A 26,918-nucleotide genomic window follows, 5' to 3' on the forward strand; every position below is an offset into this window, starting at 1 on the left:
GAAATGAAAACCTAATTTGTTTAGATTTAGAAAAAGGGTAGATGATGGAAATTTTATGAAAAAAAGTATGTGAAAGAGTAAAAGGCATATGTGAAAGAGCAACCCTAATTTGATAGTAACCAAGATAAAAGTAAATAAGACGAAATTAAATATAAAACAAGTCTAGGGTTCAAGTCACAATGAATATTAACTTGGGGGGGGGGGGGGGGAGGAGGGGGATTTAGGGTCGATCATTAGAAAAAGACTAACTACATAATGGTGCAAATTCGGTCGATATAATACGCCCTTTAGATCAGTAACTTAATTAGCATCCGATCGGCATAACTAAGTGTGTCTACCCGATTAATGTAAATCGGTCCAAAGGAGGTTGGCATTTTCAATTGCATTTACTACGTAATTTATCCTTAAATGTTTGGAGTTTGGACTATATAAGAATGAAACTGATGCAATTTTGCCGTGCACGCACGACAGAACCTCGATCTTTTAGTAGATGGACATAGAGGTCTCCGGCATGAGAATTGATGAGATGTTTCGGGTTAAAGGGTTTCGTTGATGACCTCTAAACCATGGATCAGATACCGTTACAGTGATAGACTGATAATCACTTGTGGAGCGAGACAGGGTACGGTGGTACTCATAAATCATAAGTATGACTAAAATCACTACTGATGGAACTGCTCTTGACTCTTACGAGTAATTAATAGGATTCCCGAGAAAATTAAGCTGATGGTTGGACGAAACGAAACCTCGGTTTATAGTTGTTGGTTTCCAATCTCCATTTGTGTCCGCATCACCAAATGAAGGTCATTAATTAAGAAGGATTCAAAGATGTACAACTCTGAGCCGATTACTTAATCCTCTTATATTGTGGTTACATGTGATGTTATGTACGGAGTAGTAGACATCAAGATGGGATGTTTACTCCTTCCAGGCTCCACTGACTTTACATTGTCACCTATCTTATGTCATGGGTGACTAACTGACTATGGACTTGCTTGACCTAGCACTCGCGGGTATTCTACTCATCCAAATCTTGTATTTGCCATATCATATACAAAAAAAATGGTTTTTCTTGGTTTTGGAACGAAAAAAGGGACAGTATGAAAATGTGGTGACGGTTAGTCTTCCTTATAACCGGCCTCATAATAGTTCATACTATGACGATGACAATAAAGTAATGTTACATCATATTTACAGCTTATTTGAAAATTTTGTAAGTTGAACAGTAAAAGTTGAAAAGAAAAACTCTTACTATTGGTTTATTTGTTAATTAACAATTGAATGAGCTTAACAATTCAAAGGCAACTAGAATCGAAATACGAGATCGCAACATGTTCGATTTAGAGTTCCTTTACTTTTCCCACATTCTTAGTTAAAAAGTTTTTTTTTTTTTTTTTTTTTTTTTTTTTTTTTTTTTGCTTGGAATTAGCTGAACATATACTCGGAGCTGACATTAAAATTGCTCTTAGGGCAATAGCAATGGTGAAAAAAATAAGAAATTTCATACACATAAGGAGCTCCTTAACCATTGAGCTACACAATAAGGACGTACTATCTCCGACTCTCCGTCTTACAATACGAGTTTCATGACTAATACTCCGTATTATTACTAACAAAATCACACACCCTGGCCTTCATGGAAACGAAGTAAAAATGTAAAATCTAGTATATATGAAGGATAAGAAAGAAACTTCTGGATAATATTGGTGATGTTTTCAATTCTCATGTCACTAAAACTTTGTCTCAGCCGTGTCAGGAAGTAATTTGATGGAGTCAGAACGTAAATCATTTCTCATCCCGTTATTGCTATGCACGGAAACCGAAGAATCAATCCACGAACCATCTATCCCGGTGCTCCCTTGGGTTTGACTAGAGTACGAACTCGTTGAATGAAGAGAATGCTCTTCCTTGGATATTCTCTCCAAAGCTTTGAACCTTAGTTGGTCGTTGGTCCCACTAAGCTTGACAGTCGAGGCTTGGACAGGAATTTGGCCATCGATCATGCATACAACCGAAGACATAGACGGCCTTAAAGATGGAGATGGGTTGGTACACAACAATGCTAGGTTCAGCAGCCTCAGTGCCTCTTCTTCCGAGTAACTTTGGCCGAGAGTTGGATCGACAAGCTCCAGAAGGGTTCCATGCTCGTGTAAGACACAGGCCTTTACCAGATAGAGAACAAGATTACAAATGAACATGGCAGCAGTATGGCACGACGTTCACAATTGTTAGCGCAATTGCGATCAATGTCATCATTTAATAACATGGCCATGAAGAGACATTATGGTATATATAAGCAGAAGGCAATAAAAGCAGGAAAATACCCAGTCAAGAAGGTAGACAAACTCTTCCTTTGGCTTATAGCTAGTATTGCTCATCCCGCTCACAATCTCAAGAACGACAACTCCATAGCTGTAAACATCTGCCTTATCGGTTAGGTAACCCCTCATCGCATACTCGGGAGCCATGTATCCTCTGAAAAAGAAATCAATTTTAAAAGGTTATTGAGTTTAATAGAGGGGCAAATAACTACAGTTCCATTTTCAGCATAATACTTGAGTGAATATGCTTGCGATATCTTGTGGGTAAAAAAGAAGTAACCATAAACTCACATTGTTCCCGCAATCCTAGTACTTATATGAGTATTTTCTTCTTCATCAAGCTTAGCCAGACCAAAGTCGGATATCTTAGCATTCAGGTCTTTATCGAGTAATACATTAGTCGCCTTAATGTCCCTGTGAACGATCTTCAGCCTCGACTCCTCATGAAGATAAGTTAACCCCCTTGCAATTCCTAAGCATATTTTCCTTCTTGTTCGCCAGTCCAGGGCCAACTTCTGATTCTCTTGTCCTGGAAAGGTTTATTACTACCTCAATCCCAAATTTTATGCCCCCATTGTTACTTTAATGATCCCAACTAATGTTAAATTTGAACATTAGCTTTTCCAAATATATGTTAGTCGCATTACAATAGAGGGGAGGGGGGATTCGAACCTGGGACCTATTGTCCACAATACCTCCGTCTTAACCACTAGACTAAGACATCTTCGGTAATATATATGAATAAGATGGGGAGTAATATTCAAGGTAATTTTCTGTTAGGCGTAATTAGATACTCCGTATTCCATACTGTACAGTTGTACTTACCAAAAAGTGCACGAGCAAGCGAGTTGTTTTCCATGTATTCATATACAAGCAGCAATTCTTTCCCTTCAATGCAACATCCATATAATTTAACAAGATTTGGGTGTTGCAAGGCAGAAATCATGCCTATCTCATTCACAAATTCACGGTTTCCTTGCTTTGATTTCGAGGACAGTTGTTTGACAGCGATAACCTTGCCGTCTGCCACTACACCCTGAACTCACACAATAATGAAAAAAACGGTCATGATTGCAATGTCAACAGTTTTAGCTAAGCAAGCAACAAAGTGAATAAAAATGGATCAATAGTGTACCCTGTAAACAGGCCCAAAACCTCCTTCACCTATTTTATTGCGGATACTGAAGTTCTCTGTCGCGGCTTTGATCTGCCTTAAGGAGAAGTAAGCCGTCCCTAGTCTGTGAAACTCTGCATTGCTTGAACTATTTCAGTACGCAAATTTGGAGTAAAGAATTTTTTTTTTTTTGTTTGCAGATAACTAACCCAAACTATAGTTGTCATATGACAAGATATTTAGGTCTGATGCTCTGAGAAATGAAGTTAGCCAGTTAGCAGCGTTAAGTTAACTTGTATTTGAATGTAACTGAAAATCTTCAATGACGTTAGATTAGTACTACTTCAGCTCACTTTGCTCGTGGAGTCGCACTGCATAAGCATAATTGAGTGTGTCTTCTCTTATCTCAAGAGGGAGTGTTAAGAATTTTTTTGGCAGCTCAATAAATATTTTGATATATAAATTTTCCCAAATGTAATACTAACCTTCGTTTTCATCATTTCTTCCACCTACAAAACCAGTAACTCTGTGAATGGCCAGAATTAACACAAGAATGGCACAAAAAGCAAGCACAATCCCAGCAACGGCCACACCTGAGAGTCCTTTGCGAATGTTAAAGTCTGCAAAAAGACGGAAGGGAAATTCATAAACAACATAAGCAAGACAGCATGATAAGACTAAGTATTGATTTGACATGGAATGTTGACGAACTGGGTGTCACTGCGATCCCCGATATAAGAGGTCCATATGCGCCTCTGATAGGAACAGTAGTAGTTCCTCGTCCACTCCAGTATAAGGAGATCTCGAGTGTGCTTCCATTAACAAAGATATCGTTAAACGTCTTAATGATGGGCTTATGATGACCTCCAGCAGCGGCAGCAATATCAAAATTCTTCAGCACTACATTCCCCTGTAATTGTCGCAATAATTTAAGTCAAACTTCAAACATATTACAATAACATTACCCCACTGTCTCAAAGGTCCAGGGCAAGGTAAGGGGGTTCAAAAGTACACAATCTTACCCTCATGCTTAAACAGTGAGATTGTTGTCCAACATAAAGAAAATTACAAAGGTTACTTTAATGTTTAAGAAGTTACCACACGTCTCGAACAGAAGTTCATGGAATACCTGAATTGACACGTCAAAGAAGCGTCTTCCAAGGCTACTAAAATACATTATTTCAGCAAAGTGCAGCCTCACTGTGTAACTGCCTCGTAACAAACAAAGGCCATAATACTTGAGTGAAAGAGGTGACAGACGAGCTGTTTGGTAAATACCAGTTACATTAGCATTAGATGTGTCCACTGCAATGAAGTTGGCTGTGACAGTATTAATAAAAGATCCTGTACTACTGTAAGCCCATTGTTCTCCGGATGCATAGAAAGTAGAAGGGCCACCAGGACTTGCATCTGCTTCATACTTGTTCCGTTCGAAAGTCATATTGCTTCCGCCACAATTAATGAATAAAGAATAATCTGCCAAAAGTGTTTTAGGAGTGTGACAAAGGAGACAACATTGCAACGAAATACTCCCTCAGTCCCAATAGGTTTACCACAAATTCTCCCTTATGACGGAGGGTATCCGTCACAAACTTGTGACGGGTACCATATTGTCTCACAAAAAACCCATAAGGGTGAGAGAAGGAGCACATGGGGTGGGTGCCCACCCTGTCCCCTCTACCCATCTCCACTCACAAAATACCCGTCGTAATATCCGACCCGTCACAAGGGAGACCTACTGTAGGTTTACAGTTTCTTTAGGACCACTTTTAAGAGACAACAGTCCAGGAAATGAGGAAAGGTTAATTCACATGACCTTACTTTGACAAAAATGGACGGAAGGAGTACGCAAACTATAACATCAATTATGTTCTTACATTGGGGTTTTTTGGAGCAAGGGAGGTCCTTCATCATGTACCAATTTACTCTGCAGATAAATTTCATTTCAGAACAAGGGGAAAAAACAAAGACATTTCAAGCAATGATACATATGAAAATAGAAGAACATACGATTTGCCCTTTTTAGGTGAATAGCTAGCAACCAAATTCCTGTCAGAAAAATTGAAATAATAGATCCATGAAGAGACACCATTGGATAAATCTTGGAGAAAAAAGTACAAGAAAATAGTACTGTAAAATTATTCTTACACATTTGCCTGCGGGCGATCATTAAAATTATTATACGATACATCACTGCAACAGCCAAGAAAAAGTACTGTAAAATTTGATTTGTTTAAAAACTTGCAGTTATTTCTGAACAGATATAAACTCACATATAATATTTGTGGTCCAATATCCAATCTGGCAATGGTCCAGAAAGTGAGTTGTTTGCAAGGAACCTATATCAGCAGCATCAAAATATCCTTATGATTGTCAGGAGTTATTAAGAGATTAGTAACTAGTTAAGTCGGTTTGGCTATATTTTATATGCATATTAACTTACAGATACACTAGATGTTCGAATCTACCCAATATTTCGGGAATAGGACCGCTTAAACGATTGAAGCTCAAATCCCTGCAATATATAGATATAAAGCAGCAAGCATTTCTTATTTTAAATTCTGATTAACTCCAACAGAAGTTGGCAATAATCTAAAAGGCGACATAAGTATTACTTACAGAAGCTTCAACTCCACTAAGCTCTGTACATAATCAGGGATTCGTCCTGTTATTGAGCAGTTCCTTAATATTCTGAGCACATACTACAGTATGTCAGAAACTGGACTGAAAACTAACCCTTTGTTTGGATTCACAATAAGGACTGAGGAGGGACGAGAAGGGGAGGAAAAGAGGATGGAGGAGAGGGAAAGGGCAGAGCGAATGGCGAATGCACCAATGCCATTTTTCTTCCAAATCATTCCTATGTTGTAGAGGTTTTTTATTTAACTTGTAGAACGGAAAATGGTACCCTCCATTTCCCTCACCTCCAAAACCGTCCTATTCAGTTTGCTAACCAAACAAGGGAAATGTACCAATATCATTAAAACATGGACTCACAGATAATTTAAACTTGTCATGTCTGCCACATTTGGAAAAGATATGCTATTTGCATCGAGATCTGAAATTCTCCTGAGCATTATTTACAATAGATTCATCAAGATTCAGGTCTTTCTAATATAAAGAAGAAAGTCAGATACAACAGATGGAAAAAACAGGATATTTTTGCACTTACAAAGTTTGCAAGTTTCTCAGAGAAGAAAATGTAGATGGAATCGGACCCTCCATAGAAGTGCCTTGGATATCCCTGTAAGGTGTAAAGTGTAAACAAAAGCAAAAAAATGAGACAAAGTCATGAGCAAAAGGCTCAAATGAGATCCAAACATACTATTACATGTGCACTCAAATTAAGAAAACTCACAGCTTCGTAAGGTTGGTCAAACTACCAATGAAACTTGGTATTTTACCAGATATCGTGTTTCCATTCAACTTTCTGTAAGTAGTACACAATAGTTAGATGCAGGAATGTCAAGTTCTGTAAATTGAAACAAGGGTGACTTACAGTTCTGTCAAGTTCTGTAAATTGACTAATGTATCAGGTAAAGTTCCGTTGAAGAAGTTTGCACCAAGAACCCTGCATTTAGGAATAAGCAATATTGATGTCAATTCTCAAGCTGCCAACCTACCATAAGAGGAACAATGTGTGTGAGTTAAACTCATGCTGAAATTTTAACTCACAAATTCTGCAAGTTTTTCAAATTCCCGAGACTCCTTGGAATAGGTCCTTCAAATCCGTTGTCTTGCAAGACTCTGAAAAATCCTACATAAAGATTAAAGACAATACTAGTGATGAAATTAAAAACTGTTAAGGCACTTACAATTGTTCAAGAGAGGTTATCCGCCCAATTTCATAAGGAATCGGACCAGTGTTCAGATTCCCCTGCAGCGTTCTGTAATGCATAGCAAAAACACATGTAAACTTGTACACAACCTTTCAAAACATATCTAAAAGCACGTATTATGAAGACAAGTGAGCAATATGCTTACAAGATGACAAGCGGGATCTTTGTCAAACTTTCAGGAATTCTTCCAGTAATATAGTTTACGGAGAGATCGCTGGGAACAAGGTGAACCTAACTTGTCAGTGTCACGCAGTTCTCATTGAGTGACGGTAAAAAGAGTACAGATAGTCCCAACTCACTCAATTACTTACATTTCTTGCAAATGACTAAGGTTTCCGAATTCTTCAGGCAAAACTCCTGTAAGATTAAGTCCTTTCAACTGACTGTAACCAGAACAAAAAAATCCAAACAAGGAAAACAGACTCAGTTTGCCAAAAGTTACCGATAAACATTCATCAATGAGATTATGTGGATGTGACATAGAACACTAGTCTGAGTTCCTTATACAAGGACATTAAAGAACAGCAGGCAAGAGGAGAATGGAAATATACATGTGTGTAACATGGCAAATAGTGCCTCCCTTAAAAGAACAGTCGCAGGTAACGTTGCTAAGACTTGCATTGCTGAATATTTTGTTAAAACTTCTACCTCCATCGCTGCAGGATGTTTGACTGACTCTCCAATGTGTATTTTTCAATTTGTTCGAAATAATTTTCAGAGAATTCACTGCCAAGCACAAGGGAAGACTGTCAAAACAAATGCAGGTACAGTACTCTACTCCATTCACGTAATTCACTACATATGTCTGTACCAAAATTTAAGGAGGCGGGAAATTATTTTATATTAAAAGATTGGACTTTGGAGTCACAGTGACATAGTTGGAAAATAAATTATGTCAACAGCAAGCATTTTGTGGATTATTTCTTACCCTTAGTATACTTTATCGGCATGTCCTTAATCCGCATCACATTTGTTTCCCTCTACACATTTACAACCTTTCAACTTGGTGTGTCATTTTCATGTTGGTGGGATCCGTTTCACACAAAATTAGTCTAAAATGGTCTTATAAAAGACAACTGTTGTATTTCAATTTCACTTTTGCCCGTTCAAAAAAGTCCTACCTTGAACGGTTTATTTTCTCGCAATATCCCAGACATAATACATGGTACAAGTAGTTTGCAAAACACGGACATTAGAACCGCCACACTACAGTTTCGGTAACAGTTATAGAACCCACTTATTAATGCATAATCTCATTCAAAATGTTCCCAGGAGAGTCTTGCCTTATTTATTCATGACTTTAGCCAAGTAAATCAACTCATACTACGGAGTATTTGAAATAATTAATACTCCTTCAGTCTCGATCATTTGTTTATCCTCATATTTTAATCATAGCTAAACAAATATTAACTGAGAAATGGAGTAGTCAAACACCAAAGTCATACAAGAAACATAAATTAGGATTGAATGAAGAAGTTCTATTAGGGAGAATTAGGAGTGGGCGAAAAATTCCAGCGGGGCGAAATCGAAATTTCAACTAAAAGCTTCAATAATTCCACTTTTCAGTATTAATACCGCCTGGCTACGGTGGCCCCCTGTTAGCCACCGGCCACCGCCTTGCAATGCTACAAAATTCAGTAATTTAATCTAAAAAAAAAAATGGATTTCATAAAGGGAAGACACAAATACTTACAAGTGAAGTAGACAATCAAGAATCAAGGAAAAGCACTGTAATTGGAGTAAATTAATTTGCTAAAGGTGGTTCGCGCGGTGCAAATGTGTGGAATTACGATGGCCCTTGGGTGGAATGGTAAATTTAAAATGGGTTAAATATAGTGGACTAATTGTTAAATCAAAAATAAAATACCTTGGAATTATCAAAAACTTTAGGTGGTTTATTCAAATCGGGTTATTTAAACTCGTTTTAATCTAATAAATATATAATACATTTATACATGTAAAATCGTAAAATGATAAATTAAAAAGGAAATTTAATTTTCTAAAATGACAAATAAAATTAAACGGAGGGAGTAATTACATTATTAATCGTATGTGTTAAAAATAAATTTAGAGAAAAAAAATTATGAGTAATAATTTTAATCAGCAAACAAGATAAAAAACTAATGGAATTACTTTTTCACATACGAACTTTACTTTTTTTTCACATACACTTTTTCGTTAACTTTCCATATCATACCCTTTTTCTGAATTTATACAAATTAACTCTTATATAGGTGCTTTTTTAGCTTTTCCCCTAATATCGAATCTAATTACTCTAAAAATTTGAACAATGGATCATAATTTTCCAATTAATGAAATAATTTAGTAGTTTAACAATTATTAATTTGATTTGTTGAAATTATTAGGGTTTATTAACCTTCAATTTTTTCAGGGGCCCTGACATTAAGTTCTGACATTTGCCGTAAGTTGCAAAGGACGAAGTGCCTTGACATTTGACGCACCATTCAGATTCTCACACTAGTGTACGTACATTTGTTGTGTGTATACCAAATAATAATAATAATAATAATAATAATAATAATAATGGTGCCTTGATATGGGAGAAAGAAGGTTGGGGAACGGACGGGATGACAATGGAGTGGTCGAATCAGAGGGGAGGTCTGTTTAAGGGGGCGTAGAGATTGGTCGGACCATGGCTCGATGAGTATAAGGTCGGACAAAGTGGTTGCCGGAGGGAGGTGAAGGGAAGGCATGGAGGAGTGAATGGAAGGGAGGTGAAAGAAAATCAATTAGGGGAGGGAGAAAAAAAATAACAAGGGTAAAATTGTAAAAGACGTATGTAAAAAAGTAAATTTCGTATGTGAAAAAGAACAACTCATACTTTAATTTCATATACGGAGTAATAAATATATAATTCTAGCCCATTTAAAAGGAGTAATATTTTTTCAATTTGATTAGACATATTAATAGAATATTCTTATTTTGTTACATAAATGAAATTGTACTCATTATAAGCATGATGTGAAACCAATATTTTACTATTTTACTATTATTATTATTTTTAAAACTAAACTTGATGGCTACAATAATTACTTAACAGTTATATTACGCCTTTAGTGGATATAATGATATAATAACAATATTTTTTTTAAAAACAAAGTTAACAAAATAGTTCGAATAAAACTGTCATTCTTATACGGATTAAAAGTTTTGAACTTGCTCTTTTTTACCTTTTAATACAAAACATTACTAATTTAAATTTTATAATTAAATGTGAACTGGAGTTAAATACTATTAATATAATTATTATTTTCTCTAATATGCCTATTTACAAAACCGCGCATTTGCGCGGAATCTATACTAGTTGTTGTTAATATACGTCAGTACATAGACTATACATAAGATGATTGTGTAATGAGTACCTAGACATTATGAAGGAACTCTTGGAGAATTATAAAGGAGATATTGGTGGTGGATGTAAATGTAGCTAACGTAAGTAACTTTAACTAGGACATCCACTCAGGGATATGAGGACACCACATTGGGGGCAGAAATCTGGCCCCTTTCATATTTTTAAAGGGCCGGTGGTGGGAATTTGGGCGGTCCCCACTGGAATTAAAATTTTTAGTTGGATCGCTACCCGCGAATCGAGTGCGACCGGGCCATAATATGCCCTGCGACCACGCGAAACATATTAAACACGATTTCTACTACCTATACCTGATGAAGCTTTTCCTGACCCCAACTCCATCTACTGTTCTTGGAACAGTGTTCCATGTGCTTCTCACGTGCAATGCTAACACATAATTCATGCCTTCATTTTTATCTTTCCTCTCGGTCATTCATCATTTTCCGTCTTTCCCTCTCCCCTACTCATTTCGCCATTACCACTTTCCTACTACTCATTCTCTGTTTCAATAATAACTTCTATCGATTCCTTCATATTGCTTATCTTACATCTACTTCTACTTATTTTACTAGCCGGACTCCTTGCACGGCGAGCGAAGTGGACAGAGACTCGTTGGGAAGAAAGATGGAGTGCGCTTTTGCACCCGTGAAAATCACGGGTGCCTTTAAGATTTACAGTATTGTTTAAGCTTACGCATGATTATAACTTCGTTAGTATGAAATATGTTGACATTTTTGTTGCTAACAGACTAAAAAAATATTTCACCTGAATTAAATATAATTCATGTAGTTCGGTGAAAACCACAACATTTTAAAATTTAGGATATTATATCGATAAGCAGACGTAAGACCGGATGAAAGTAATATGGAACTACTTAATTGGAAATTGAGTACTCGGATACAACGGCGGTAGGTCCGTTGCTCATTTTCATCATTCGCCAATATTCTTTACTTTTAATATGTTTCTCATATATTTTCATCGTCATTAATCGTGTCAATTTCATACGAGTTTTTTTTTTTTTTTTTTGCGTTAAGTTGTTCTTTTCATTACAAAATATTTTTTGTTATTTCATAGGATAACATGGCTTTAGAAGAGCATACTTGGTGCTCTCAATGTTATCATTGTACTATGATGTTTAAATTTAATGCGCTATATAATATTTGAAGTATGTCATATGAAAAAAATATGTTATTTTATTTTTCAAACTCTTTTTATATGTAACAATTCATTGAAATTAACGGGTACAATTATACAACATAATATTGCACAACTAAACTAAAATATTAAAAGCTTATTTATATTTTCAATTTATATGTCCGTGCAAATTTACATGGGTCTTAAGCTAGTAAGAGATGATAACATTTACAAACGTTGTAAAAATTATAGTGATATAATATGATTTTTTTTTTGCAAGATAACTTATTTTACAATAAAATCCTAAAATTAAAATTTAGAATTTACTTTGATGTCTAAGGCCCTGTTCTTTTGGACTGAAACTGATCTGATCTGAACTGAACTTATAGGATCTGAACTGAACTGAACTGAACTTATAGGATCTGAAGTGAACTTAAATTAAGTGACTTTAAGTCCAAAAGAACAGGGCCTAATTGTTGTTTCATAAGTTACTTTAAAGCTAAAACGATAAATTTTAATGTTTGTAGTGGTCTAGTTTGTATTTAATGCTACAAATTAAACATTTACTTTTTTTTTTGAAAGTTAATTTTTTTTCTTTCTTAAATTACAAATAATAGTATGACATGCTAAAATTATTTTAAAAGAGGGATGATTTTATATAGTGCTTTTTTTAAAAAAAAAAACATTTATTTTTGTCTTTTGCTAATAGATGACTTGGTGATGTGGAGGTGGGTTGCAAATTGTTTAATAAGGCGGTCTTATACTATAAGACCAACCCATCTACATAGTATAAAAGCCAAGTTTTTTCTTGTCTTTTGATTGGCTGGTTAGTTTTTATATGTGGGCCCCGCCATATCTCCTATACTATTTAATTACCTTCTCTCCTCAAATCAATTCCTCTTATTTTTATCTCTTATTTCTATTTTAATTGCTTATGTTAAAACATAAGTTAAAATGTCACAATTTATATAAATGTTGCAATTTATAATTTTACATACATTCAACGGGTCTAACATGTCAAATACCTTTAATATAATTCTAACAAAATACGGTTGTATATTATCTGATATTCAAATCTCCAAATATGGACTATTTATACTGTCACGGTTTTGAACGCTTAATCACGCTCAATTATATGTTCATGTATCTAATAATAGCGCCTGCTATTACGACCCGTGCATTTTTTGCACGGGAATAAAACTAGTTAAGTAGTAATAGCCCAAAAAGTAAATTATAACTTCCCATCATTTATTCTGTTTACATTTCTGTTTCAGTTTGAGTTTCTCAGTGCACAATATTAAAACAAAGCACTATTTTTGCTATAATATAAAGTGAAATATCTCTCTAAAATAAGAGCTTTCCTCTCACTGAAAGTGAGCTCCCCAATTCTAACGAAAATCAATACTTAATAATCCAATAATCACAATAATCTCCACCAAATTTCTTTTATTAATAATCACCCTTATAAACTCTATTACCTTCTATTCCTATTATCTTCAATCTGGTAGTTTTTTCAGTAAGAACCCTAATTTTGGTTCGATTAGAAATCGGTGCGGATTTCAATTTAATCAAGTTTCTTACTTCGTTTTGTCAGCTACTTAGTACTAAGCGGGTTTCGGTAAGCCTTATTGTTCTTTCTGCTTTGTCTATTTCATCCTTTGTTCATCCGTTTCCTGAGATGTTGTCGGGTTATAATCAATCGATCATTGATGAATCGAAGGAGAGTTGGGCGTCATGTGCGATTGGTTACCTCGTTGATTATAGAACGCTTAGTGTTGGTTTGATTAACAAAATTGTTCGAGATCATTGGGCCACTCGTGGTCGTATTTCTGCATATAAAATGGGCGATCTCTATATTTTTAAATGCTCTAATTTACTGGATAAAAATGATATTATAGATAGGAATATTGCTTTCTTCAATGGTGCTTTAATGGTGTTTAAGGAATGGCTGCCGAATATCTTTCCTCATAACATGAGCTTTACAAATGCAAGGATCTGGGTAAGGGTATATGGCCTCCCTTTTGAATTCCTTAATTCACATATTGCTTCATTGGTTGGGAGTATGTTTGGTAACGAATTTACATTGGCTGATTCTACAAATTTTCAGGGTGATGTTTTTGCGTATCGGGGTGGTAGTAGAGCTTGATAAACCTTTACTTCCGGGTTTTTATCTAGCTCTACATGATGGGTCTTTAGTGTGGGTGCAATTCAAGTACGAGGGGATAAGTAAGACTTGTATTCGGTGTGGCTGTCTTGGTCACAAGGTTAGTGGTTGTTTTGAAACGGATGTGATAATAAAGAAAAACATTGACACGCTTTTGTCTGAAGTTACTCTTAGGGGTTTTCCCACTTTATCGGCTCAGAATAACTTTACTATGTTTAAATTGGATTTGCGAGTACCTCCATCAAACTCTACTTCCAGTGTACATCGAACTAGGATGTGGCAGGACAAGAAGTTTCGACACCCCTCTGTTGATTCAAGAATTTATCCGGGTTCGATTTTTGTGCAAGGAATGCAACCTTTTATGGGGCCGCTGCTTCAACCTAAGGAGTGTGAGGGAAATGAATTTGGTAAGACTGTGCAGAACTCGTCTCATTGTGTTCAGTCATCTATATCCGAGATTGAGGAATCTAATCAGACTACTAATAACTTTGACACGAAAGAGCTCAACTGTGTGTTGGAGTTGCATACAATGAATTATGACAACACGACACCTACTGATTTTTATGGTAACATTGGAAACCTAGCTACTGGATTTTATGGCAACAATGGAAATATTGCTGAGATGGTAGAAACTATCCCTAAAAAAATCAACCAGGTGGAGCAAGAGCAAGAGGAGGTAGTTACACTTGTGAAACTGGAATTGTCTATACCTCTGAAAAATAGTAGAATGAAGGGTAGGGAGGGAATTCTCCCTGTTAATATTTCCAAGTCAGAGTCTAACGTCTGCTTTCCCCATACCTCTATGACGGATGGATCAAAAGAAGCTGGGAATTCTATGGGAACTAATAGTATCTGTCAATTTTCTCCCTCACGTAAAAGAAAAGCTAATTTTGAGGCTGCTTTCATCGACATTCCGGAATATCAATGGGATTCCTTTGAGAAGGCTACCGAGCTCTTGAGGATCCTAAATAAAAAAAGGGGTGGGACTATATGCGATGATACTGTGCTTATAGATGATGTTTATTCGGTAGGGAATGCTCCTACTTTTGGAATAGGATGCACTACTGGGTTCTTTGCACCCGTGGCCATTCTGAAAGGGGATACGGAACTTAAAAAAGCCTCTTCGTCATTCCTTGCCCTAGCTGAGCCCTGTCTTTTTTCAGTAATGGAGGCTACTAGTGGGTCTGCGAATGACACTGGTGATCCCTCTTCTGTGATGCATACTAATGACAAGGGGAAGGGTGTGGCTTCTGAAGCTAAACGGATTTATGATTGTCAGGAATTGTCCCTCGCTAAATATAGATGCACCTCTGATGGTTTATCGGGTATGGGTGACTGGAACTATGGGTCAGAGTCTCTGGAGAATGGAAATCGTGATTTAATAGCTGGGATTAAGAAAATAAAACGCTCGTCACAGCCCGATGCTGGCCAGGAAGATGTGCTTCTATCTATGGGGCATGCGAAGGCAAACTTTTCTCAGGTAGCTGAGCAGGCAAAAGAGTCGCTGGAAAATGCTAAGGAGTATTTGAGGCAGCTTGCCAAGAGAAGCTGTGATGGGGATGGTATTTTAGCTGGTAGAGAGACAGGTATGCACTACGGTTTTAGGGTGAGTGTACCGGATGTGGTTATGATTGACTCAAGTGACTCTTCTTCTTACTCCGTTAATGGAGTCCCTGGAACTCCTACTACTACTGCAGATTCTGGGTTTTCTGATGCTGATGGCGTTGCGGAGGTTGGGCCTACACAACCTCCTCTGTCACCATGATGGGCCTTGTGTGGAATTGTAGGGGTCTTAATAACACGCTCGCCCCTACAATTCCGAAGATAAGAGCGTTGTTAGATAGTAAGTATTATGATTTCCTTTTTCTTATCGAGACCAAATGTAATGCGAATAAAGTATTCCCTATGTTTAGATCATTAGGTTTTGTGAAGTGTTTTGGGGTCGACGCCGTTGGAGCCTCCGGAGGTCTATGGGTGGGGTGGAAAAGGGAAGCAAAGATGACTTTTGTAAGGGCATGTAGTAACTTTATTGTGCTTTTGGTCAAGAAATATGATGGTCTCTTTTGGTATCTTGTGCTTTTTTATGGTGCTCCGGAGTTAAATTTACGTACTTCTGTTCTAAATGAGTTGGATGCATGGATTGAGTCTTGTACGCATCCGTATCTTATTATTGGAGATTTTAATCAGGTGGATTGTTTTTTGGATAAATGGAGTTGTAATCAGAATCCTATTAGGGGAGCAAATGAGTTTGTAAGTTGGAAAATTAGGAATGAATTAATTGATATACCGTTCAAGGGGCCGAGATACACATGGTGTAATAATCGTAAGGGTGACCAAAGGATATATGAGAGGCTTGATAAGGCTTTAGGCTCTAAGGATTGGCTTATGCATTTCCCAATTACGGGTATTAAACACTATCCCGTACAATTATCGGATCATGCTCCCATTGAGCTGGATTTGCAGCTTACTGGGAGTGGAGGAAAAAGACCATATAAAATGGATGCTTGGGTGTTAGATCACGAGGAATGTTTGAATGGGATACGTGTCGCCTGGAACCAAGTGGTGGTTGGATCACCGGCTTTTATAGTAGTCCGGAAACTTGCAAGGGTACGAACTACGGCAAAGAAATGGGCATTGGATAAAAAGGGTGAGTAGAGGAAGGTATGGGATGATTTTGATAAAAAGTTGGAGGACGGTATGAATTTGGATGTTTCGGGTGGAGGGGAGGAGCTGTATATACAAGCAAATGAGGAAGTTAAGGCTTTTGCAAAGGCAAATGCGATCTTTTGGAAACAACGTGCTAAGATGCGGTGGATAGTGGATGGTGATACATGTACGAAATTCTTCTTTAACTGGGTCAAGGGGAGGAAAGGGAGGAATTATATACATGGTCTTAAAGGTGATGATGGTGTGTGGATTTATGATCATAATCTTGTAAGTTCTGAATTCCAAAAGAACTTTAAGACTCTGTACGAGGCTTGTGATGGTAATCAGGAGGGGGTGGAATGACGATCGGTGGCTTCCTTTGATCGGATCCTTTCTCCGATTAAAAGGTTTATCTCGAATGATGATGCGGACCATCTTCTCAAGCCTTTTACAGCTAAAGAGGTACGGGGCGCTGTTTTCCAGATGGGAGCGTATAAATCCCCGGGGCCGGATGGTATTCCGGCGTGCTTTTTTCAGAAATGTTGGCCCTTAGTGAAGAAGAAGGTAACTAAGGCTGTGCTATCTATATTGAATTCTGGCAGGGTCCTACGAGAACTGAATAGAACCTTTATCACTCTTATACCTAAAACTGATAGTCCGGAAGGTGTCACGGATTACAGGCCCATAAGTCTTTGTAATGTTCTCATGCGCATTGTGTCTAAATGTATTACAAATAGAGTGGCAAGGGTTATGGGATCTCTGGTGAGTGAATCACAAAATGCCTTCATTCCTGGCCGGTATATCAGTGATAATATTTTACTTGCCCATGAGACCATCCATCGTATACTGAGCCATAAAAAAGGAAAACATGGTCGGTGTGCGTTTAAGGCGGACATGAGTAAAGCCTATGATAGAATCAAATGGGATTTTTTGGAGGCAGTTCTCATTCGGTTTGGATTTCCACCAAAATTAGTTCTACTGATTATGAATTGTGTTACCACGATATCTTACGAGGTCCTTTTTAATGGTTCTCCGCTGCCTCGTTTCAACCGTATTGTGGTTTGCGCCAAGGTGATCCTTTATCCCCGTACCTCTTTATTCTTTGTATGGAGGTACTTGGAGGGCAGATTGAGCATGCAAAGGAGGTGGGTCTTTTGAAAGGGATCACACTGTGTCAGCAGGAGGAACCGATCACACATTTATTTTTTGCGGATGACTCTGTTTTTTTCTTCCAAGATAAGGGACAAGCGGCGGCTAATTTAAAAAGGATTTTGGATGATTATTGTGATGCATCAGGACAAAAGTTGAATTTAGATAAATCTGGTATTCTCTTTAGTCCGAGTACAACACTAGCAAAGGCACAAGAGACCATGAGTACTCTTCGAGTACGATCTTCAAAAGGTATTGGAAAATATTTGGGGATTCCCGCGGAGTTTCAGGAATCTAAGAAGGGGATTTTTGATTCTCTTCTTGATTATGTCACCAAACGCATCTCTTCATGGAATGGAATATTCTTATCGGCAGCTGGTAGGCTTACCTTAATTTCTTCAGTCCTATCAAATCTCTCTAATTACTTTCTATCGGTTTTCAAAATTCCGGTAAGTGTGTCAGCAAAGCTCAATTCTCTGTTGGCACAATTTTGGTGGGCTGGGTGTAAACTGGGGAAAAAGCTTCATTGGTGCAGCAAGAATTTTCTAAGTCTTCCTAAGAGTTCGGGAGGATTGGGTATTAGAAATGTTGGATGTCTCAATAAGGCTTGATAAACATGGTTGGAGGCTTGTCTCGGGGGATGATTCTTACTTTAGTAGGATTTTCCGACGAAAGATTTTTGGAACGAATACCTTTGTTGATGGACTTCGACCTAGACATGGTTCGGGCTGTTCATGGGGGATTAAAAGTATTAGGTATGGCCTGGAGCTAATTCTGGATAACATTGGTTGGAAGCCAGGCTTGGAATCTAGACTTAACGCGTGGAATACAAAGTGGGTCAATGCAAATACGCCGGAACCGAAAGACCGTTTGCTTGACTCGGCCTTTCTTTTTCTGGGTAGCCTTCAAGTACGGGAGTTATGGAATCGTGACTTGACGTGGAATGCTCCTCTAGTGCGTGCCCTCTTTAAGGAAAAGGATGCGGATTGGATATTGGCATCTCCCCTATGTACGTCTAGAAAGTATGATGAAGTTTTTTGGCCTCTCACTAGTGATGGAAATTATTCGGTGAAGAGTGGGTACGGCATTGCCTTCATGGAGTTTTTTGAACAACATGGTACTCTAAAAGATAAATCCAGGATCACCATGTCAGGGAGGGGTTTTTGTAAGGCCCGCCTTTGGGGTTTACCTGGGCCGAATGTATGGAAGGTTTTGATCTGGAAGATCGTCACAAACACCCTGCCTGTAGGTTATGAGTTTCATAAACGATCGATTGAAGGGAGTCATACATGTCGGATGTGCTTAGGGGATCAACAACATAGTGAGACAATTGAGCATATCTTTAGAGATTGTCCTTTATCTTCCAGAGTTTGGGCAGGGACGGCCCTTGGGATTCGGGTCGAAGGCACTGCGATGATCCCGCTTGGTGATTGGGTCATAAACTGGATCCGGTATTTAGATACTTTGGAGGGGGGCGAAAGTCAAATTTTAGTCTTCTTGGCAACCTTATGGGGTCTATGGACCACTCGTAACAATGTGGTCTTCAGAGGAGATCAGGTTATGCCGTGCGTACTTCTTGATCAATCGCTAACAATGTTGAGGTGTATCTACAATCTAGACTGAACGAGAAGGAGCACAATGAGAAGATGCAAGGACGAGTGTCACATTCGTTAGGAGATGATGGTATGCAGACTATTAAGGATGGTCACCCAGTTTATATAGTTGGTAGACGGGGTCATTGTAGAGGTATACGGATAAAGGTTGATGCTGGATGGTTGAAGACCTTGGACGCGGCGATAGGGTGGGTGGCGTATGATAGTGATGGGGTTATGATTGAGAGCGGAAGCAGGAAGACTAAGGCTAAATCAGCTCTGCAAGCGGAGGCCTTAGGTATCTCTGAAGTTCTTCAATGGGCCGTCGGTAGGGGATTCTTTCATCTAGAGGTAGTGTCGGATTGTCTACCCTTACTTTGCCAGATTGCAGGTTTTGCAGGAGTTCATCATGGCATCAAAGGCATTCTGCAGGATCTCAAGGACTTTTATGCGTCTTTTCATTGTTTAAGTTTCGCTTATATTGCTAGAAATCTTAAATTTGTAGCACATGGTCTCGCTTCTCGGGCCATGCGAATGTAAAACTCTTTATTTACGGTTGCCAAAAAAAAAAAAAAAAAAGTTTGAGTTTCTCCATCCCCTTTCCTCTTTCCTCTCCTCTCTCAATCTCTCATATGATCTAATCTACCTTCCACATCTCTCGTGTATATTTTGGTTTCTTCATGTATTGTGCTACCCCTTGACATCCTTTAGCACTCTTAATTTTTTCTCGTCAGGTAATCATTGTTGTTCAATTATGATTATTTATGCATTATATGTAACCCCAACGTTCTAATAATTTGTTTACATTTGATGAAAATACCCCTCACAAATAGTAAATAATAAGGTAAACACTGGACGGAGGGAGTATTAAATGTAAATTTTCGAAGTCTTTGTTATTTTAGCTGTTGCTTATAGTATTGTTTTCTCTTATTTAAGGTTTTTAAAGGTTTATTTATGCTTTTTTATGTACGTATTATTACTCTTCGCTCAATTTCAGCTATGGCATGAATTTTAAACTTCTTTAACCCACATATATAAGTATATAACTTGTTCTGTTGCGTAAATGCAACTTATCCAACACAAAGAAGGTTATAATTATCTAAGTGTTACATGTATTGATGACAACATGTAACATTAGGTGGAAATGAATATGGATTCATGTGTGTTTCACAATTACGTGAAAACATATGAATTATTATTAATTCATTTGTTGTGATAACGTGAAGTGACATTATGGTATTAAGTTATAACGTCACTTTCACATGCTATATAAAGGATGCAATTCCTTTGGAAAATATATCTCACAAAATTATATCAAACAAGGTGACTTAGCTTGGTAGAAAATAGCAAGTCTGGTTTGAGGGTGAGAGGCAGTACAACGGGTGTTTTTTATACAATAATTTAGGAGGTTACTCTAGGGGTTATATTAGTGGCATTGACTAATATTACTGGAGGGCTAGAGATCGTTATCTTATATTATTGTGGGTTTCGGATTGGTATTAATTCGGGACGGTTACGTTGTACTGGTACTATATTATTATAGTGGATTCTAGTCGATTTGGCTAGTGGGTTTTACTTCCGGTTCGGAAGGTTTTGCCCTGGGTTTGACCCTAAAATACCGTCTCATCTTATTATTGCTTACATTTATTTACTTTTACGGTTTACTTGTCGATTGGTTGCTTCCGTTGCGCGTGGGAGATTGGTGCTAATTTCCCAACAGTGGTATCAGAGCCACTAGGCTCGGTCCGGTGGCTGGTTTATAATTGGCAAGGATGTCAAATTTGGGGTCTCAATTTGCAGTACCAAAATTTGATGGTAAAAGTAGTTTCACCCTTTGGCAAAGAAGGATGAAGGATCTCCTGGTTCATCTTGGCTTGGCTAAAGCCTTGAAAGGAGTTGACGGTAAGCCGGAGAAGATGAGTGATGCCGACTGGGAAGAAGTTTGCACTAAGTGTGCAAGTACTATTAGGTTGTGCATCTCGGATTCTGTCATCAATTGTGTTCTTGATGACGACTCTCCATCAGTGATATGGGAAAAGTTGGAGAAACTCTACATGGCGAAGAGTTTGACCAACAAGTTGCTTTTGAAGCGGCGGTTATATCGGTTGAGGATGGATGAGGATGATAATTTAATTGGACATGTGAATTTGTTCAATGGACTGTTAGACGAGTTAAAGAAGATCGAAGTAAAGCTTGAGGAGGAAGATAAGGCGTTATTACTCCTCAATTCTCTCCCAGACACATATGAGACTTATGTGGATACTATTTTGTGCGGTAAAGACACCATCACGGTGGAGCAAGCACAAACAGCTTTATTGTCCTTTGATGCGAGGAAGAAGGACAAGGCTGAGGTACGGAGTGACAGTACGGGTACAATTGCAGTTGCTCGGGATGGGAGAGGTCGATCGTTTAACAGGGAGGATGGATCGAAGCATGGCAGGTCTCGGTCCAGGAACGCTTCTAGGAATAATGATGTGAAGTGTTTCAAGTGTGGTGACCTTGGGCATATTAGGCGGTTTTGTCCTAATAAATGCGGGAATGAAGAAAACAAGGGCGACACCAACTTGGTTGCCGGTGAAGGAAGTAGTGGTTGTTTCCTTACCGATGATAGTGACATATTTGCGGTCACGGATGTGAACGACGTATCTTCCAAGGAAGAATGGATATTAGATTCTGGTTGTGTCAACCATGTTTGCACCCGGAAAGATAATTTTGATGAGCTCCAAGAAGGCGTGGCTAGGAAGTTGAGTTTGGCTGATAACTCAACAGTTAATGTCATGGGTGTTGGGGTAGTAAAAATAAAATTGTCAAATGGGGTGGTGCATACTTTGGACAAGGTTGCATATGTTCCAAAGTTGCGGCAGAATTTAATTTCACTTAGTCAACTAGACTCCGAAGGTTATGGGTGTAAAGCTCATGGGGGAGTAATGAAAGTTACTAAGGGTTCTATGGTCCTCATGAAGGGGGAGCTACGTCGTGGTTTATATGATGTCGGATGCATATGCGGTAAAAACCTCAAAGGATATTTGGAAACGGAAAAGTCGTGCACGTGTTTCGTTTGCGGAAGAGGCGACGAAGGTAGATTGTTTTCGGGTTACTGAGACGGGCGCAAAGGTAAAATTCTATTTGGTAGGAAGGTGGAGAGCAAGAGGTTTCTCTCCGGAGTCAATTAACGTCATTGACGGGTTTAGGTGCATACACGGTGCGTTGGCGTGATAGTGAGTTAGGGTGAGGACCGGATACTAACTCGGGTGTGCAGCTGGTAATTTCATAAGGCCAATGGTTAATTCCTCGGTGGTTATCTCTTTTGTTGGAGGGGGAGATTTGTTGCGTAAATGCAACTTATCCAACACAAAGAAGGTTATAATTATCTAAGTGTTACATGTATTGATGACAACATGTAACATTAGGTGGAAATGAATATGGATTCATGTGTGTTTCACAATTACGTGAAAACATATGAATTATTATTAATTCATTTGTTGTGATAACGTGAAGTGACATTATGGTATTAAGTTATAACGTCACTTTCACATGCTATATAAAGGATGCAATTCCTTTGGAAAATATATCTCACAAAATTATATCAAACAAGGTGACTTAGCTTGGTAGAAAATAGCAAGTCGGGTTTGAGGGTGAGAGGCAGTACAACGGGTGTTTTTTATACAATAATTTAGGAGGTTACTCTAGGGGTTATATTAGTGGCATTGACTAATATTACTGGAGGGCTAGAGATCGTTATCTTATATTATTGTGGGTTTCGGATTGGTATTAATTCGAGACGGTTACGTTGTACTGGTACTATATTATTATAGTGGATTCTAGTCGATTTGGCTAGTGGGTTTTACTTCCGGTTCGGAAGGTTTTGCCCTGGGTTTGACCCTAAAATACCGTCTCATCTTATTATTGCTTACATTTATTTACTTTTACGGTTTACTTGTCGATTGGTTACTTCCGTTGCGCGTGGGAGATTGGTGCTAATTTCCCAACATGTTCAACTTTGATTCTTCTCACTTTTGTGCAAGAAAAATGTCACATATCTCATGGACAGTATCAATTGATGTTTTGTTGCTCATATTTGACTAATACACAATATTTGTTTTGTTGCTCATAACTTCTGCTTGTATATTATACTAATTGAGGGTTATAGGATGAATACTGCTGTTTTTAAATAAACTACTTTTATGATGAAATCTAAAGATTTTAGTCTAACTATCATCTATATTACTTTTTGTCGATAACATACACTTTTACCTTGAAAACTTACCCTTTTTGTCTGATTACTTAGTTTACCAAATTTGGCGATCAACTTGACCAATTGGTCTAGATAACAAAAATGAGAGATTACTAAAAGCTACTCACAATATTACACAAAATCTCATTATAGATGGCACATATCCGTCTATAACTAAAGACGGACCAAATACAATACTACATTCCTAATAGGACAAGCAACAAGTGGGGTGATGGGGTCAAAAATGTCACCACTTTCAAGCTATTTGACCTGTCTTTAGCTATAGACAGATATATCCGTCTATAGCAAGACTAGCTGCAATTAATTATTAATATTTGTTTGGTGGCCTTTTATTATTTCAACAACTAACCAACATTATAATGCTAGCTTCTAAGTAATTTTGTTAGATTTTCTGGACTTGTTTATGTATAACTCTGGTAATTTTGTTAGGGTTAATAGACTTTCTTCGATTTAGTCCACAGTGTAACAATTGTTGATAATTGCAGTCATCTATCGGTGCAATTTCGTATTGTTGGTTGATATTTTTATTGAATTAGTGGTCCCTTAAAAATGTTTGAAATGCAGAGTTGGTTGACGGCTGAAGTTGAGCAAGAAGATATCGTCCTTGAGCATCTTATGAGTCTATGTAACATTATTTTCGTGATCTTGATTTATTGATCTCAAAGGTCACTGGAGCTGAGGTCTCGAAGATGTACTGATTAGCTAGTTTTTTTGGAATTTGAAACTTTACATATTCTTTGTATAAACGATGTAAATAATTTTGGTTACGTAGCCCCCAAAGTCCCAAGAATAGAGTTTAAAAACTTGTATTTTCTTTGTATGAACTATGGAGTAAATCAAAGATGTAAAAGTTTTTTATGTGCAATTTAACTTTTTATGTCTCCAATGGTCAAATATAGTGTCTTTAACTCAAAGACAACGGCTTAGTTTGTGATTTATTATTTGAAAACTACCATTGAAGATTTTAATTGATTAGTGGTACGGCCGTGTTCATGAAAATTTTACGCTTACAGATGTTACTCATCATATTTGCATGTGAGTTTATATTTGCAAAGTGTCATTCATCAGATTTTAAGATTAAAATTGATAACTTATGGTGTGTTTGGATTGAGGGATTTAGAGGGAAAAGAAAGTGAGGGAGAGTAGGGGATTTTAAATCCCTTGTTTGGATAGGAAATAAGTGTGGAGGGAAATGGAGGGTGAGAGATTTGGAGGGATCCATTTTTCCTCCTCCAAGACAAATCAAAATCTCTCCACAATAGGCAAGATTTGGAAGAAATTGTATCCAAATACCCACACCCCATTTGCCCTCCCCTTCCCTTACCTTCCTTTCTCTTCCCTCCTTCTCCCTCCTCTCCCTTTCCCTCCACTTTTGCTATCCAAACACACCCTTAAAGTTATGAACTCATTGTCATTAAGTTGAAAGACTTGCATTTTAAATTGAAAGCTAAGGCCTTTAAGTGGAAAAAGTATTTTGAGGTTTCTAGATGATAAACGTAGTGCTATTATAAAAAAATTAGTGTGAACTCTCAAGTTAAGACAAATGATATATGTACGGTGTTTTAAGTTGAAAACTCATAATAATTCCTAATTTTCTTAACAGTATTTGTTTGATAACATTTGATTATGCTAGGAAAAACTCCAATCTGGATTCAAATTGGCTTCTATCTTGCAAGTTTGTTACTTTAAGTTGTAAACTCATGATTTTAAATCGCTAACTCATATTTTAGACGAAATTGTAGTTTCGAGTTAAAGTGGGATAAACTTTACAAAGTACTAGTTTTGTAACTAAAACTTTATGTACTAATATTCATAATTCAAAATAAGTTAAATTGGGATAAACTTTACAAAGTGATAAACATTTATCGCATGAGGATCCTCTCCATTTCCTTTCTCTCCATTTCCTCTCTAAGATTCATATAATAATAGGTTTTATTCTACACCCATTTTCTCTTTATTTTCATGCATAAAATTGGAGCCTTTGGATGAAGCTAGAATACGATCCGGTCCGTTAAAAAGAAATGGACCATCCATTTCTTTTAAGAAATGGAGAGAACCTTGGCTCACATTTATCATAGACAATTTTGAAAAAACATTGATTTATGTCCTCTGAATAATTCCAAAATTTAAAACTCACGGAGAGTATATTTGTACTCAAAACTCACAACTTTAAGTTAAAAACTTGAATAATTACAAAATACAGCAACCACTTTAGTTGTGATCACAAATTCACAACTCAAACATTTACTGTCAGAACTCAAGATGTTTCAAACTAGTACTACTATAGATTGATGCAGTAGAAATATCTGCTCCATTCTCCACGTGACCACGTTCCATGCTTTGGGTTTTTGTTGACATGTTGCGGTTATTGTCTTTCACTCCGTTATCTCTCAGTTTACCAAAATTCCTTATTTCTAAATAGTTTGGACTCTTTGTTAAATGGGTCCGTCCTATAGCATAGGACGGTCCTATAGGAGAGTAGCTGTTTTATTATTATATATAAATTATCTTTACGATGATTGTGTAATGAATCTAGTGTCTATGTCTTCCACGGCCAGTGTTTAGTCATGGACGACTTTATATAACTGATTGTTATTAGCGTCACAAGGAAAAGGGTTTGACATTTCTTATACGTATGTGACAACAATAGGATTCTAGCTATTAAAACGAGTAATAATAAGCACGTAGTAATGTAATATATAAACTAATTAAATTTATTGTTAAATTAAATTTAAAATTACTCCCTCTGTTCCGGTCAATAGTTATCTATTTCTATTTTTAGGTGTATCAATTAATAGTTATCTATTTCGTCTTTTGGAAGTTCTTTGTGGACCATCTTTCATATGCATTTGGGGCTGTAGTTTTGTGTGGTCCAAATTCATTCATTTTCCTTTTCTTGGTATTTGTGACAAAATCAATAGATAACTATTGATTGAGACGGAGGGAGTAAAATCTTGAATGGTAACGATATTTAAATAAACAAACGTGTAATTTACACGTGTTTGACACTAGTTTAAGTAGAGTTACCTTCATCTTCAGGGATAAGTTGGGCGTTAAACCCAAATTTGTTGACACAGATAATGAATAGGAACATGCAAAGGAAGTAAGGTCGAAGTTTTGGAGGAAAAGCCACCATTCTTGTATTCAATCAAGCTTCCTTGTAAATTCCAACAAGAAATAGTCTCTAGAGTTTCTGGGAGTGAGTGTATTGGCTAGATGCCTGGATAAGTGGCTGAAGGAGCACTTATTTATAAGCACAAATTCTGACACTATTCGTCACAAATTGAAGACGGATAGTGCCCCTCTCAATCTCTCACAATATGTAAGTGGCAAA

At 37.3% G+C, this 26,918-nt stretch overlaps 1 protein-coding gene across 1 annotated transcript; it reads right to left on the reverse strand.

Moving 5' to 3' along the window:
• Window positions 1–1,501: 1,501 nt before the first annotated feature.
• LOC141613005 (putative LRR receptor-like serine/threonine-protein kinase At1g53430) lies at window positions 1,502–26,806 on the reverse strand. The gene is made up of 24 exons (XM_074431748.1): window positions 26,612–26,806; window positions 7,826–8,000; window positions 7,586–7,657; window positions 7,420–7,488; window positions 7,251–7,322; window positions 7,111–7,182; window positions 6,935–7,006; window positions 6,794–6,865; window positions 6,608–6,679; window positions 6,433–6,504; window positions 6,055–6,126; window positions 5,879–5,950; window positions 5,709–5,774; window positions 5,584–5,628; window positions 5,446–5,484; window positions 5,313–5,362; window positions 4,565–4,911; window positions 4,147–4,345; window positions 3,921–4,055; window positions 3,457–3,569; window positions 3,147–3,357; window positions 2,613–2,850; window positions 2,325–2,475; window positions 1,502–2,162 (listed from the first exon to the last, which is right to left on the reverse strand). Exons 1-24 carry the CDS (start codon window positions 26,718–26,720, stop codon window positions 1,731–1,733), a joined length of 3,027 nt encoding a protein of 1,008 aa, XP_074287849.1. The 5' UTR covers window positions 26,721–26,806; the 3' UTR covers window positions 1,502–1,730.
• Between the last annotated feature and the right edge of the window lie 112 nt (window positions 26,807–26,918).

Source organism: Silene latifolia, chromosome 1 (genome assembly GCF_048544455.1).
Source record: "Silene latifolia isolate original U9 population chromosome 1, ASM4854445v1, whole genome shotgun sequence".
Lineage (NCBI taxonomy): Eukaryota > Viridiplantae > Streptophyta > Magnoliopsida > Caryophyllales > Caryophyllaceae > Silene > Silene latifolia.

Coding starts and splice junctions, on each gene's coding strand:
- LOC141613005 (XM_074431748.1), bottom strand. CDS start 26,720: ATGGTGGCTTTTCCTCCAAAACTTCGACCTTACTTCCTTTGCATGTTC. Junction 3,358..3,456: donor GTTTTGGGCCTGTTTACAGG/GTACACTATTGA, acceptor GTGTGAGTTCAG/GGTGTAGTGGCAGACGGCAA. Junction 2,163..2,324: donor TTGTCTACCTTCTTGACTGG/GTATTTTCCTGC, acceptor TATCTGGTAAAG/GCCTGTGTCTTACACGAGCA.